Source organism: Prorops nasuta, unplaced genomic scaffold (assembly GCF_024137725.1).
Source record: "Prorops nasuta isolate Cenicafe-Biocafe unplaced genomic scaffold, Cenicafe_Pnas_1.2 PNAS00006, whole genome shotgun sequence".
NCBI lineage: Eukaryota > Metazoa > Arthropoda > Insecta > Hymenoptera > Bethylidae > Prorops > Prorops nasuta.
The window spans coordinates 5,666,421-5,683,224 of NW_027116803.1; the positions used below are offsets into that span (position 1 = coordinate 5,666,421).

General features: G+C 33.9%; 1 protein-coding gene across 3 annotated transcripts; it reads left to right on the plus strand.

The window, feature by feature from the left end:
• Window positions 1-5,795: 5,795 nt before the first annotated feature.
• Window positions 5,796-16,695, plus strand: LOC136774570 (microtubule-associated serine/threonine-protein kinase 3-like). 3 transcript variants are annotated; one of them, XM_066728964.1, is made up of 15 exons: window positions 5,797-6,404; window positions 6,886-7,105; window positions 7,173-7,252; window positions 7,342-7,444; window positions 7,746-7,827; window positions 8,061-8,163; window positions 8,217-8,428; window positions 8,525-10,095; window positions 10,156-10,681; window positions 10,785-10,960; window positions 11,044-11,264; window positions 11,465-11,797; window positions 12,034-12,099; window positions 12,278-12,764; window positions 12,833-16,695. In XM_066728964.1, the coding sequence occupies exons 2-15, from the start codon at window positions 6,928-6,930 to the stop codon at window positions 13,522-13,524; spliced, it is 4,830 nt and encodes a 1,609-aa protein (XP_066585061.1). In that variant the 5' UTR covers window positions 5,797-6,404; window positions 6,886-6,927; the 3' UTR covers window positions 13,525-16,695. The 3 variants fall into 3 exon arrangements, with proteins under 3 accessions (XP_066585063.1, XP_066585061.1, XP_066585062.1); XM_066728965.1 differs by having other exon boundaries at window positions 10,156-10,651; XM_066728966.1 differs by lacking the exon at window positions 12,034-12,099 and having other exon boundaries at window positions 5,796-6,404.
• The last annotated feature ends 109 nt before the right edge of the window (window positions 16,696-16,804 follow it).

Sequence of the window (16,804 nt, forward strand, 5' to 3'; positions counted from 1 at the left end):
TAAGACATCTTTCCTCTAATTTGTATCCGATATATAAAATCAATCGATTCCTTTTTTCCCACACGTATCATATCAGATCTTCAAACGCGCAAAACCCGTTTTATAGGTCTTTACACCCGAGTTATCCGAGTCTTATTAATTATTTCCAACACTTTACCCATTCTTTATTGCATTAAATTATTCGTAACAAAAATTGATTCATAAGAATTGTCTCTTATTCATATCGCGTTTGATATGCTATTTCAATATCAAGAAACACGATAGTATACCGTATATATATATATATACCGCCAATTCTCACACCCTGTCTTCCTTACACAAGTAGACTCATCACCTTTGAATGAGGTTGCGCACAAATTTTCAATTGAATTAATAAAATAAGCTAGAGCCCGGTACTTTCTGATCTTGATTCAAATGAAAGATGACAGGTAAATTATTAAAATATATCATTTCGGAAGATGTATGTTACAGCATCTATTAGGGAATTCGACTTTAGCAACCAATTTGGAAAATCCGATTCTCACATTCGTACCTCTAAAGTTTTCATAAAATAACCTCTACTCAGAGACTAATATATTATTAATATAAGAATATATTAATTCGCATCTTATCGACGCTCCATGCATTCTATATATAACAAAGATGACCAAAATTGATACAAGATTGCATTAACACGGGAATCCTTACCGTTATTTATAAAGGAGAGTAACATTAAAAGCAAATGTACGCCTTTCTATAAAGACGTTAATATCATTTCGAATGTGCAATGTTAATTTACGCAAAAGTTAAAAATTTCAACCTGATAATGTATGTTAATATTCGCTTTTAATTATTATTCCATTAACATAGGCCTCGACCACTGAGTGGTCATCGCTCATCGGAGCACTAAAATCGTATTTGCTAATACGTATTTACAATAATTCACCTATACTGCATATTCGTTGTTACACAGGGATTTAAATTGTCTGTGGATTTTACCTCCTTGCTTAATTTGTTTCTGTGTTCACTTTTTTAATGTTTAATAACAATTGGATTAAAATTGAATATAAAAAGGAGCATTTAACAACGGAGATAAAGGTAAACAGGGTGTAAGTGAATAATGCTTGTGGTATCAAGCCCGTATTTAGTACACAATACACAATGAAAAATAAAAACAAACGCCCATTGTAGTCAAATTCAGATTATCTGGCACGGACCCCGACGACATCATCCTATCTTCTTATAACGTATACCGTCACTGACCAACGACGGTCATTACAAATTAAATATTTCGTATTACCTATGTAAATGCTGGGCATTTGCTGAAAAAATGAAAGAATTCAAATCATAGCGAGAAAAGTTAAAAGAATACATGTGTCACGTTTTATATATATACGCTTAAAGTGTAAATTATAAAATAATTTTGATGATATTTTTAAGATGATTCGTTAAATAAGCAACTTTGAAGAAAGATTAAGGAGATACAAGTAAATTCACAACACCGGGAAACTAAAACGATAATCAAATAAAATGAAAACTATTAAAATCCGAAGTAAATTCACGGAGGCTCGTTTTAATATAATCGAATAAATAACAAATTATTCGGTTGGGATGTTTTGCCATTTAAATTAGCCACGGTGCAACTTCAATTATTTTATACCATTAATAAAAGCCACATTTTTGTTATTTAACTGTTAAAAACTTGTACGGACAAGATATGCCAATTGTATAAATGCATTCTTCCATCTTTGATCTTCCAAAAATATATGTGATATGATCATTAGTTAGAGACGTATTTGCATAATTAGATATACGAATTCAAACGTTTCATCAATTACATAAATATATGCATAATTCCAAATTTTTCAATTACTTTTGGTTTCTCTTCTTGACGAAACCAAAGTATAAGAACTATATCATTTGAAAAAAATTGAAATAGATGCGTTTCTTATTTATTTAATTGGTTAAGAATTTGTATATTATTTCATTTTTATAAAATCTTCAATTCTACTTCAAAAGTATAATGCTAAAATGCGAAAAATATAATTACTTCAATTAAATTATTTTACATTTTGACTCAATTAAATATTTGACTTGTATTTTGTTTATAAAATAGTAAATTGTAGTCGAATCTATAGTTTGTTAATCTAGTTATTTTTGCAATAACTAAATATTTAATTTAACACTGTAAATTTGCATATAGCACACATAGTTTTAGAAACGTTTCTGAAACATTTCTGGAATTAATTTGATAAGCAGGACGTTTCAGGAACGTTTCTGTACTGTACTGGTATGTATATGCTATTTAAATGATTATTTAGACGCATCCTTTATGTGGATGTGTATTTTTACACTATTTTGTATTAATAATCTTATTGCCTTTTGCAGGAAGACTAGTAATTTTTGAGTTTTTTCTAAATAGTATCTGACATAAAGGTCGTTATCAATAATGTAGCTTAAGCTTAGTACAGTCTTAATTAAGATCAATTGTCTAACTTTAATCTTCAATCCAATACTTAGCATGGTTTTCTTCTTAGGTATTAGCTAAGCTAAAAATTGGTCTCAGTATGTTTTATTGAAATCAACCAAAATAACGCAATTCACGCAATTCTTAACTTATAGCGTTGAAAATGCAATATTGTAACAATTGACAATTTGTATTATCAACATTACAATAAGAAGAATTTTTTAAGAAATTTATTAAGGATGTGAAAGGAGAGGTAACAATGTTTCTACCATCTTCCAGATTACTAATTTACCGACCTATGCTAGGGTAAAACAGGGACCTTGTCCTGCAACAACACCCCTAGCACTAATTTTATTTTCTGTTTTAGGCCGAGTCCTACCAAAGTTTAATTAATTAAATTAATATAGTACACGTAACATGAACTGTATCACTAACAACCAGTAACTACTTAAAGTAGTATAGTTCACGTAACGGATACTATACCACTTTAATTAATTAGACTTTGGTAGGACTCGGCCTTAGTAAATACATGGCTGTTTATAGCCATATCTTCATTCGTCACTCGAGCTAAAAAAAGCATTGAAATCTACAATTTACGTGACTTATATTATAGTAATCAAAGCTCCCTTCAAACTTTAACAACGAATATAGGTAAGTTCAAAAATTTACTGCCAGTTACAGTATGTACGGCTCATTAGGACCGTTTGTTTTATTCGAGACTCGTTATATTTATTGTCTTTTGTGCACTTTTTACAGTGTCAACTTATACAAAGGATAAAGATAGATATAAGAAAAATGTAGAAAGTGTAAAAAAAGCATGCTAAAAATCGCCAGGTGCCAGGTATGGCTTTTCCTTAATTTTTCGATGCTTTGAGGAACCGCTTTGAAAAGACACCAGTGCTCTTATTTATTTGCGCGGGACTGCGACACTTTACACACTCATTACCAGAACTATTTGTCCACAGAGTTGGCAGCACTGAGAGAACAAAGAATATTTTCAAGATAGGATCCATTCCACTGTATTTTAAGAGATTGCTCTATTATAAATTGAGGAAAGTTCAAATTCACAACATAAACACAACACACGCACAAGGCACTGACAGTATTTACAATAATTAAAGTTATTCCACTTTATTTTAAGAGCTAGTTTAATTGTAAATTATAAAAAATATCAAATTTATAACATAAATACAAAACACGCACTAGGCACTGACAGTATTTACGAATTTTAATGTTATTCCACCGCATTTTAAGAGATTATTTAATTATAAATTGGAGAAAGTTCAAATTCACAACATAAATATAAAATACGCACTACGCACTGACAGTATTTAAAATTTTTAATGTTATTCCACTGTATGTTAAAACATTCTTTAATTATAATATGAGAAAAACACATGTTGACAGCACAAACAGCACACGCACTAAATACTGACAATATTCACGACTTCTGAATTTACTAAAGTGCATTTTGACAAATTATTTAGTCAAAAATTGTGAGAAAAGTTCGAATATGTGTCACAAACAGCACGCGCACCAGACACTGACGTTTTTCACGAATTTTTATTTTATTTCACTGTATTTTAAGAGATTTTTTAATTATAAATTATGAAAAGTACGAATTCATAAAACCAAAACCCATCACACGCACTAGACATTAATGTTTTTCACCAGTTTGAACTTATTTCACTGTATATTTTAAGATATTATATTATTAAAAACTGAGAAAAGTTTGAATATGTATCACAACACACCGCGCGCATCCGGCACTGACATTTTTCACGAATTTTTAACTTATTTCGTAGTAATTTGGGAGATTATTTGATTTAAAGTTGAGAAAAGCAAATATATAGATGACAAAAACACTGCAAGCACTAAGCACTGACGATATTTACAATTTTTCTACTTATCACACTATACTTTATAAAATAATTTAATTATAATCTGAGAAAAGTTCGAATACGGATCATAAACACACCGCGCGCACCACACACTGACGTTTCTCACGAATTTCTCACTCATTTCACTGTATTTTGGAATAATTTTGGATTCTGAATGCGTAGAGAAGCAGGAATTTCGGCGAAATAATCGATGATAAGCGTGGAGAGTGCACCGGGGCGCGCGAAAAGTGAGAAAAAGTGAAAAAAGAGGCCCGACGAAATTCCTGCTTCTCTACATTCAGAATCCAAAATTATTCCAAAATACAGTGAAATGAGTGAAAAATTCGTGAAAAACGTCAGTGTCTGGTGCGCGTGCTGTTTGTGACACATATTCGAACTTTTCTCAAATTTCGACTAATTAATTTATCAAAATGCACTTTAGTAAACTCAGAAGTCATGAATATTGTCAGTATTTAGTGCACTTGCTGTGCTAGTGTTGTGAATTCGTGCTTTTCTCAATTTTTGACTAAATAATTTATCAAAATAGACTTTAATAAATTCAAAAGTCGTGAATGTTGTCAGCTTTTAGTGCATATGTTGTGTTTATGCTGTCAATACGTGCTTTTATCAATTTAGAATTAGAAAATCTCTTAAAATACAGAAGAATAAGATTAAAAAATCGTAAATACTTTCAGTGCCTAGTGCGTGTTTTATATCTATATTGTAAATTTGAACTTTCTTTTTTGAATTAAATAATCTCTTTAAAAACAGTAGAATATCATTAAAAATCGTAAAAACTGTCAGTGCCTAGTGTGTGTTCCGTTTTTTTGTGAATTTGAACTTTCTTCGGTTTATAATTAAATAATGTCATAAAATGCAGTGGAATAATTTCAAAAATCGTAAATATTGTCTGTGCCTAGTGCGTATTTTGTGTTTATGCTATGAAATTGAACTTTTCTTAATTTAAAATTAAACAAGCTCTTAAAATACAGTGGCATAACATTAAAAATCGTAAATACCGTCAGTGCCTAGTGCGTGTGTTGTGTTTATGTTGTGAATTTGAACTTTCTTCAATTTAGAATTAAATAATCTCTTAAAAAACAGTGGAATAACATTAAAAATTGTAAATACTGTCAGTGCCTGGTGCGTATTGTGTTTATGTTGAGAATTTGAAGTTCTCTAAATTTACAATTTAACAAGCTCTTAAAATACAGTGGAATAGATGCTATCTTGAAAGATTAACACTCTTTGTGCTCTCAGTGCTGCCAACGCTGTAGACAAAAAGTTCCTGTAATGGGTGGCAAAGTGTCGTCGTCCCCTCATCCGCGCTTACCTCGTATGCAGTAGCAGTAATTTCTCGAACGCAGCCTATAAAGGCATAGTGGGAGGTCTAAAAGCGTCTGCAATCTATCACGGATGCACACCATTGCACGTACACAATGGTATATCGCCATATACGCATATACCCCCATTCTCCCCAATTCTTTAACTAAGATTACCCGGTGGCACACGCTATAAATGTGGTCACATGGGGACATTCAACGAAAGTGTGTTTCTATTCCCCCGCCACTGGCTTCGGTTGTCAGTCCCTCAGCTTGGCAGTAATAATGCACGATGGAGTCGATGGAGTACCGAGTAAGCGCAGAACAGCAAATCGCTGAGTATGCATAAGTGCATTATGAGCAACAAGAAACTTTCGTTCTAACGTGTATATGTGTGTGTGTACATATACAACAAACGCGTGTTATAGCGTTGTGTTGGAAAGTTAAGCACGCATGTGTGTGTCCGTACACGTGTGCGCATGTGTTTACGTCCATCATGAGTCAGAAGCAGCAGAACTCATGGTAGCCGCGGAGGTTCTGCAATTAATTTGGTCGTGAAAAATTCTGTGCCCGGGACTAAGCTTACCCGTTCCCGGGAAATATCGCGGAAAAATGTTAATTCAATCTGGCAATGTCGCCTCTCGTCATTTCTCTATTTCCATTGTCGCCATCGTCATGTTCACTTAACTAAGTTTCGCGTTTTCTCTTCCGAAAACGGTAAAGTATTCCCGGACGTTCCCAAAGGACCCCCACCAGGTGAGAGTTTATTTTCAATATTTCTGTCACCAAATACCAATCTCCTTACTTCTTTCTTTTATTTCATCCTTGTAAAATTGACAATTTTTATAACGCTCCCTTTTTCTTGCCTCATTATTTCTCTTTACAAACCTTTTCTACTCAAATTTTCTTTAAAAAACATTAAATAGCCATATGAAATTCTACTCTAAAGCTTTAAAAGGTTTTCATTAATATTTTCAAATAGACTACTTTAATTAACTTTATTTTTTCTAAAGTAAACAATTAATATTCCAAGATATTTTACACATAACATTATGTTATCTACCCTTTTATTTTTCAAAGATTCTTGATCCAAAATGAGTATCTGAGTAAAAAGGTTTCATGTTTCTATTGGTTTTTATCATTGTTTTACTCTGAATAGATACTATGCTAATACTTAAGAATACTATTGTTTTAATTATTACAAAATTCAATATAAATGCTTTTTATGTTATTATAGTTAGTTAGTGTATGAAAGCGTGAAAGGTGTTAAAGTGACATAATGGATCAGCCTAAGCACAGACCAAGCAGACCCCGTCTGCGTTCCCATGGCAATTCAGCAAGGGTGCTTGTCTTTGACCAGCCTGAAGCTGATGAAGCTACAAGTAATACTGATTCAGAATTACATAAGGGCCCTATATTACCTAAGGTAGAAAGTAAGGAAGCCCCAGTTCAACCAGGTTAGTTTTTATTTTTATTGGTTATTCTCGGTAGAATAGGAAACTCATGTTTTTATTTGCTTTACAGCAAGTGGAGAGCTTTCTAATTTGGTTAGAATGAGAAATTCTGCAATTGGAAAATCTGCACCTTCTCTATCAGTTCACATGGTCAGCAGAACATTCTTAATCATTTAAGATATTAATCTTATTATGGACTTAATAATTATATTTTATTACTTTTAACTAATTTTATACAGCGTGACTTTAACATTCCAAGACGTTCGATAAAGGCAGCTCACAGAAAATCCTTTATTGCTACCACATCACCTACACTACCACGCTGTCACTCTCCTCTGTCTGGTACGTAATAGATAATGCTTACTGTCATTTATAGTTTCAATCATTTTTACTTGTCTTACATAAGTTTTTTGGCAAGAGTTCTATTTTAAAAATAATGGTATATGTATAATGTTTATGTTGACACTCAATGATAAACAACATTCATGCTGTTTAAATTCTAAATTAGTTTTATAGAATTATAGAACATTTTCATAGTTTAGAAACTTTTTTGTATGAGAAAAAACCCTGTCAGTTTTATTATTTTCAATTTTTTTACATTATATACAAGATTAATGTTCACCACTGCTAATTTTCAATATAGCATTCATCCCGATCGTAGGCAGTCCTCTAGAAAGTCCTAGGATGTCATCCAGTCCACATTTTGCTTTTGCTCCAATTAAAAGGTATTTACTTTTGTGAGCCTAATTCTCTTTTTATTTCATATAGCTTTATCTTAAGATTAGTTACTCAATAAGGTAGGTGATGACACTGTGTATACTATATTGGAATGTTTATAAATAGAAGGATAGAATGAATAACAAATCCACTGTCACTTTTAACCAATTATCAAAACGGTCTATAAGATATTGGAAATAATAATGTATAAGAAATATATAAAGAAAAAAATAAATTTAAGGATTGGAGCTGGTGCCACTGGGACTGGGGATGGTAGAAGATGGTCTGTTGCTAGCTTACCTTCAAGTGGATATGGAACTACTCCAGGATCAAGCAATGTTTCGGTAAATATTGTAATCTCTGTTAATCTACTCAAATCCTCATCAAATCTTTTTAGTCCCAGTGCTCCAGCCAAGAACGTTTGCACCAACTGCCAAATGTTCCTACGAAAGACGAGCTGCGTATGTTGTCTTGCCATTTTTCCAAACCAGGCACACCGTGCTCGTCTCATCCTGGATTCCCAGGTAGTATTCCTGGGAGTATTCCATTCAGTCTCGACGAGGAAGGTCGAAAATCTCCTTTACACCGTCCGCGATCACGAAGCTTAAGGTCTCATTGAGTTAATTTTATATTTATTCAATCATCCATAATATTTTGCGCATATTACAAATAATTCTTATCTTTTCGACTTTTTGCAATTTACAGTAGTCCAAGCCGATCGCCAGTTCTTGACAGTGAGATAGTTATGATGAATACTCTTTACAAGGAAAGATTTCCAAAAGCTACGCAACAAATGGAGGAACGACTGACAAACTTTATTAATGAAAATAAAGAGATCGACGAAAACGAAATAGCACATATGACACCGGATTCATTGCCAATTTTAAGATTCGTGCATCACCAAGTAATCGAGATGGCGAGGGATTGCTTGCAAAAATCACAGGAGAAATTAATAACAAGAAGATATTTTTATGAGATGAGTGAGAATTTGGAGCATTTGTTAATGGAAACAAAGGATAAGTCGTTAGAAGCTGCAACAAGATTGACAGGATTGATTAAAAAGCTTTTACTGGTCATATCAAGACCAGCGCGTTTATTGGAGTGTCTCGAATTTGACCCAGAGGAGTTTTATCATTTGCTCGAGCAAGCCGAAGGTCAGGCTAAAATTAATGCTGGCATAAAAACTGATATTCCGCAGTACATTATTAATCAGCTGTCGTTAAATCGAGATCCGATATCGGAATTGCAGGACGACTTGAATAAATTGGAGGATTCAGCTAGCTCGAGCGACAGCAATTTACAATGTACATCTAGTCCAAACAAAGAGGATGATAAGTTTCAACGCGTGCCATGCGAGAGTGATTACGAGGTTCTCAAACTCATCAGCAATGGCGCATACGGCGCAGTTTATTTAGTCAAAGAAAAGACCACGAGGCAGCGATTCGCCATGAAGAAGATCAACAAAAACAATTTGATGCTGCGTAATCAAGTCGAGCAGGTGTTTGCCGAACGCGATATTATGAGCTTCACGGATAATCCGTTCGTGGTCTCTATGTATTGTAGTTTCGAAACGAAGAAACATTTGTGCTTGGTAATGGAATACGTTGAAGGAGGTGACTGTGCCAACCTGCTAAAAAATATTGGCCCTTTGCCACCGGACATGGCGAGATTTTATTTTGCTGAAACAGTCTTAGCCGTCGAGTATCTTCACAGCTACGGAATCGTTCATCGTGATTTGAAACCTGATAATTTACTTATAACTGCTTTAGGACATATTAAACTAACTGATTTTGGATTGAGCAAAATGGGATTAATGTCTTTAGCGACAAATCTATACGAAGGATACATCGATAGGGATACAAGACAGTTCTCTGACAAGCAAGTCTTTGGAACTCCAGAATATATTGCGCCAGAAGTTATTCTTCGCCAAGGATATGGCAAACCAGTCGACTGGTGGTCAATGGGCATAATACTTTACGAATTTCTAATAGGCTGTGTACCATTTTTTGGTGAAACACCAGAGGAATTATTCGCCCATACGGTTAACGATGACATTGAGTGGCCCGATGAAAATGATTGGCCTGTTCAACCTGAGGCAAAAGATATAATAACAGCTCTGCTTCAGCAAAGTCCTAGAGAACGATTGGGCACGAGTGGTTCTCACGAAGTCAAAGAGCATCCTTACTTCTATGGTGTTAATTGGAACAGTTTACTTAGACAGAAGGCTGAATTTGTACCTCAGCTAGTGAACGAAGACGATACTAGTTACTTTGATAGTGAGTATTGATTCATTCTACATTCATATGATTTGTGTACTTATTAAATTTCATTTTTAGCTCGAATGGATAGATACAATCACGATATTGGCGATGACACAGATGACACTGACGACTCACCTTTATTTGGCTCTTTCTCATCTTATTCACCTCAGTCTCGAAAAATCTCACAAACCCGTCCACCTCAATTGCACTCCGAAACAGATCCAGATAAAAAACAATATCATACCGAGTTGGAGCGTACAATGGCTCAGTTATCCTTTGGAAATACGACGAGCACTCCACAGAACAAGTTCAATGCAAACTTGCTGGACAAAGGAAGGCCTCCTTCGTCGAGAAAAAGCGTCTATGAAACCTTAAATAAAAATGATAAATCGAATACGTCATCTAGCAGTCCTGCCACGGTAGTTGGTTCCGAGCCTACTATGAAAAATACTCGATTAGAAGGCACAATGTTAAATTTAAGTACTCCAGATTCATCGCAGACAGAATCCGATGAAATTAGTCCCCAGATTCAAAGAAAGCGCCACACACACTCTCGCGATAAGCTGCCCAGGTTCAGTATATCAGTTGACGATGAACATATGTGAGTCAATTATTCGCATCATAAGACATGTGAACTAGTATTCGCATACTCATTGTTTAATTAAACCTTTTAAATTCAATAATCTCATTACATTTTTTTATAGATTGGATTTGGCAGCAGCTAACAGAGATATATCTGAGGACAAGCATAATTCTAGTACCGATTCATTTGAATCATTTAATCCGTCATTATCCGCGGTAAAACAAAAGTCAAGATCAGTCATTAAATCAGCCTCGACAAGCGGATTATCGCTGGTTATTCCAACAAATGATTTTTCATGTAATAAATCGATTACTTCCTATGTGCTTTCGGTTAACTTTAGTTTTATTAGTATGATTTCTAATTGATCTTTCTTTTCTTAGATGATACACCTTTCAATGCTCAACAAATTGAATCACCTGGTGGATCGTCAACTGCTTCTTCCCGGGATACATCACCCTGCCGCGAACTAAGTCCTCTTGTCACTACTTTAAAGCCTCCGATAATCATTCGAAGAGGACCCCATGGCTTTGGTTTCACAGTGCATACTATTAGGGTGTACTATGGGGACAGTGATTTTTACACCATGCATCATTTAGTTATGGTAAATTACTACATATATTAGCCGTAATTCAAAATTCATTGCCAGTGCTGTTTTACTACCCTCCCTATAATATGTAATATAAAATATAAAAATTTTAAAGTATTTGTGAAACTTGCAGTTAACTTTGAAAAACGTAACCATTATTAATAACTCAGAGTACAAAAGAAAGTCTTGATTAATTTTTATCAATGATCTTACAGGCGGTTGATCCAGCTAGTCCCGCGTTTGAAGCTGGCCTTAGACCTGGTGACTTGATAACTCACATAAATGGCGAGCCAGTCCAAGGTCTCTATCATACCCAGGTCTTACAGCTAATGTTGAGCGGCGGTGATCACGTAACATTGCGAAGTACACCTTTAGAAAATACCAGCATTAAAACTGGTGGTCGAAAAAGAGACTTGACACAGAGCAAAATGGCTCGGAAAGCGTTGCACAAGCAGCGGAAGCAGAAACGTGATCATTCTGATAAAAAACGAAAAACATCCCTCTTTAAACGAATAAGTTCGAAAAGAGCCAGTGTAGAAATGCAGCAGGTATCGTATATTGAATCTTAATTGTTTTTTATCTTGCTTTGTTATCTTCAAACACCGAGTATTATCATTCAATTATACTTAATTCTAATTGTATTTGAGTTTTAAGTTACATTCAGATTCTTTGTTAAAAGTGACTATATCTCACAGTTTATTTTCTACACTCTATGAGTCAAGACAAGCAAGGCTATGGTGTAAGCACACTGATTATGTTATGTGCATTTTATTTTTCATTGCAGCCATTAACTATCAGTTGCCCATTGTCAGCACCCATTCTATCCAGTGACAGCAAACCTCCACTTATGGTATGATTTCTTCTTTCATCTCTCTTGCAGAAACTTTTCCAGTTTTTTATGATTTCAACATAACTCATGATGAAACACTGAGACATTTCACTTTACGCATTTTTATATGCTGAAATTTGTAATATCCATTTTTTTTCATGTGAAATTGATTTTCAACTTATGTTTCAATTTTTCCCAGATGGCAGCTGGAATTTGTTCCCCCTCAATGGTTACACCTAGTCGTTCTTTTCAATCGTTCACTCGATCTCAGGAAACCCCGCCTTACTTTGGAACTTCGAAATCAGTTTGTACTCCTTCACCACCTTCAAACCGAACGAATAATGAGTCATATCATTCAACGGGTACATCTAGCCCTTGCTCCAGTCCAAATTCATCATCCCCAGGATCAAACGCATCAATAGGAAATATTACAAATCTGTCCAATCAATCTCACTACCAACGACCGAGTACTTTACATGGTCTGAAGCATAAATTACATACAGCCGCGAAGAATATACATTCTCCAAACCGAAGGAAATCCGTGGGTCATATTCCTTTATCTCCTTTGGCAAGAACACCAAGTCCATCTCCAATTCCGGCCAGCCCCACTAGAAGTCCAAGTCCTTTAGCTTTCCCCACTGGACATCAACCTGGCAGCTCAAATACAACGCAATCTTACAGTCCAGGTAGAAAATCACTGCTTAATAATAATCTAATCATTTTCTTGAGACGTTAATAATGATATTTTTCCTAGGAGTGTGCTTATCAACGCCAAATAACCAAAAGAAAAGTTATGGTAGACCAAAATCAGCCGAACCAGGATCCCCTTTACTACGAAGGGCTCTTAGCCCAGACAGGCTTCATCCAAGATCAGCAGAGACAAAAACATCAATTTCCCCACTGGTGAACCCAACTGGCAAAACAGCATCGCGAGTAACTGTAACGCAATCCCACATTGATATACCAGAGGATACGACAGATATAGCAAAAGAAGCTACAGATAAAGCAGACAAGAAAGTTGTTGCAGAACAAAAATCTATTATTGACTATCCGAAATTATCTCATGGAATTTCGATTAATGTGGCTAACGTGAGCATCTCAAATCCCTGTGGTAGTACGCAGTTACCTAGAATTGCTGAAGAAAAAGATTCACCTACCGGTAGTAAAAGTGACGAGTGCCTGAAAGAAGCACCTGATATGGAGAAGATGCAAGAGAAAGATTTAAAGATTGCCACGACAAGCAATGAGGAAAAACCTCATACGTATTTTCTAAAACTCGTTCGTGGTAAGGAAAATGCTCAGATTTCTTCGCACTTACAAACGCAGAATAAAGAAATTTTAGAAAAGAAAAGCGCTGCCAAATTGAGCACAGAAACCGTGGATAACAAGAAGATCTCGAAGAAACACAAAGACGAGAATCCGAGTTCAACAGCGAAGAAGAATTAATCCTCGAATGAAAGAATTTATATAAATGTCCCTGTCGTAGATTTCAGCAAATAGACGATTCAAACGGAATTTTCTCTATTCGCAAATTTTGGCTAAATAACTTTCATTCCACATTCCTGTGTCTTAAAAGTAATCAAACGTATGGAGTCAATCTGGATAAACATTTTATTGTTAGATTTAATAAAGACTACTAAATAATATGTTAATAGGAGGTGAGTAAGTGTACATACATATATTACTGGAGTCTCGATTGCATGTAATACAACAATATAATTGTGAATCTAGCATCACAATTTTAAAAATTGGTACTTCTTTTTAAATGATTGTGCTATAACCACTGTAATAGATAGGACAGAGCTTCCTATACCTACATACTGCAATTAAATATTTCTTCTAGCTATAAATGAATTAAGAAAAATGGCCAATTTGCACATAATATATTAAGACATTTATCACTGTCCATTAAATTATCGATTTGATAAATATATTCGTCGGTAAAAACTAAAGCCATTATTATTACTCACTTCTTATTCTCGTATTAAATTTAATAATGTAGAATCAAAAGTTGTGGACGTTAAATATATAGTATGTATTGTATATCACATATATACTTTTTAATTTACAGCAACTATTCGTTTACTTCAATTCAAAAGTACTTGAACATTTGCTATAATTAATGCGGTGCGCATTTACCATTGTATGCTATATATGCAAAGTTTAGAATTATTTTGCAAGTTGTAAAAAATTTGATTTTTTGATAAACAGTTTTGTTCGCCATTATTTTTGTTACTTTTGCTCGGACGCTTTGAGTGGTTTACAGTATTGATACGATCTCATTTACATTCTAAAGTTTACAAATGAAAGAAAAGGAGCACATTATCGTTCCTGGTGCGAAAAATCCTCCACGAAAAAAATCAATGTAGAATGTATTATTATCGTGATGTCTTCAAGATTTTGACTTTCACCGTTCGAAGATTGAAACATCGGAATTTTAGCAAGTAAGCTGTCTGCGTTAATTTATTATTATATATTATATCTACTTGTAAGATTTGTGTGAATCGATTAAAAGCGATTTAGTGTGTGCTTGAAATCTGTCGCTATAATTGTAATGCTTTAAGACTATTTTTGTTTCCATAGATTTTTATACAGTTAAATATCTGGATCGATATAATGTATTTTAATTAGATTTATTTTTACAAATTGATCAATTGTTTATTGATGTAATATATAAAACCGTGATAATTAATCGATCCGGATATGCTGTGGAAACAATGATTGATTTTATTAAAACAAAAAAAAATGAAAGTATTATCTACTAATATACAGTAGAAAATCTTAATTACAGAACGTTTTATTACTTTATGTCCGTTCTGTTTTACGTTAAAATGATTTGCACTAATCTCTTTATTGTTTTGCAATTAAGGCTTTAATAATTATTCTAAATTGGATATATTAAAGTAAGTTTTTCTTTTACTGTGTTCAGGCAGAGCCTTTCGGGGGAAATGAAAAATTATCAAAATTAGAGAATTTAATGATTTCAGGAAACGCTGGATGTTTCCAAACTTTATATCTTACTTTTATTTGACAGACTTTTTTTCAATAGCTTAAATCAAATTTAAAGTCAACTTGTTAACCGAGTTGATTAAAATCGATTGTTAATAATTGATGATTACAAGTAATAAGGCTTCAAAGTATGATTATCAAGTACGATTATAGGGATACAATTGTATGTTTGAAAGGGATAGTAAAGGAGACAACGTTGTTATTCTTCATTATTACTTAAGATCATTTCCGTAGCCGTTCTATGCCTAATTGTAACAAGCAATCAATGAAAACTGACTTGTGCGTGTATCTTTTTTAAGCACGAAGCACTGGTTCTAAATGAAAAAACTTTGTAAGTTGTATTATATTTAGTTTTTAGAATATAAATTGTCGAGAAGCGAATTAAAAAAGAAAGAGAAATTACGTGAAATACAAGGATTGAATTGAAAAAGACATAAAATTTATGAAGCTGGAGTTTAGTTTTAAAAATCGCTTAATTCGTCGTTAGGAATTTTACTTTAAGCTCTGGTTGTGATATAAATATATTTATATGTAATATTAAGTAATGAAAAATGATATAATTAACTAGTTATGCGTCTTAACGTTCGTTTTCTCTACGTATAATCGGCTATTTATGTATTAGGTGTCTTATAATAGGTTTGTTTTTTGTCGCTGCACTGCTGCACTAGCGCATTAAGTTAGAGATGGAAAGCTTATGCTTATCTTTTTCAACTAGTGGCACTAGCTCGGTAGTGCAGCGAAAAAGAAGAAACCCAATGCGTTTACACTCATTTATCGCGAAAGATATTTAAGAAAAGATTATACAGCTTTTCTCTTTATAAAAGTTACAATGGATTCTTTTTTAAAATTTCCAAAATGTAACTACGACGAATTCTACAGGATACATCCATCCTGGCTAATTGTGATGCAAATCAAGAAAAAGATATTCTTTTTTACGTTTTTTAGGGACTGAAAGAATTGGCGTACAAGCGTTACGAACAATATCAATTTTGTACATGTATTTAAGAGAGAGAAGTGTGAATTTGGTAAATTGCAGGATTCGTCGAGGGGCAAATCTTTTTACAGGGTGCTCGAACAGATTACGATCAAAGTCATAAAAGGCTATAAATAAATTGCGGAGAATGTTGAGAAGTGCGAATCGTATGACTCGAAACCCAAGCTTTCTTTCGTCGGTGATGATACGAGGTAACTAAAACTGCGTAATATTTTTCATATATATATATATATATATATATATATAATAGCATTGTAATAGTACGAATCATTGTTGAATGGATATTTGCTTATTGAACGCCAGATGATACTGATGATCATCGATGTAGGTCAGCGTATACGCATAATAATTAACGTTTAGAAACATATTAGTGTTAACTGTTAAGTGAACAAGTGCAGGACCCGTTTCCTGCCGAAAAAAGAATAAAGAAGAATGCGTGGAAAAATTAATGTAAAATCCCTCATTCCCCCCTGAAATTCCTCAAAATGATTTTTCGCCTCTGGAAAAGAACCTGCAATATTTGTTGATTTCTGCAATTTTGCTTGAAATGTCTAGCAACCCTACACTTCTATTACGAAGGATCAGGTTTCATACTGTTATCGCCTGACTAAAGAAAACCTTATCGTCGGCTCTCCTGCGTGACAAGTAGAGGTTTGCTTAAGAATGAAAAATAGGCCAAAAAGTTATTAACAGTTCCAGACTAATAGTTTACATTTAGTTAGA

Coding starts and splice junctions, on each gene's coding strand:
- LOC136774570 (XM_066728964.1), top strand. CDS start 6,928: ATGGATCAGCCTAAGCACAGACCAAGCAGACCCCGTCTGCGTTCCCAT. Junction 7,253..7,341: donor CTTCTCTATCAGTTCACATG/GTCAGCAGAACA, acceptor AATTTTATACAG/CGTGACTTTAACATTCCAAG. Junction 10,096..10,155: donor CGATACTAGTTACTTTGATA/GTGAGTATTGAT, acceptor TTTCATTTTTAG/CTCGAATGGATAGATACAAT.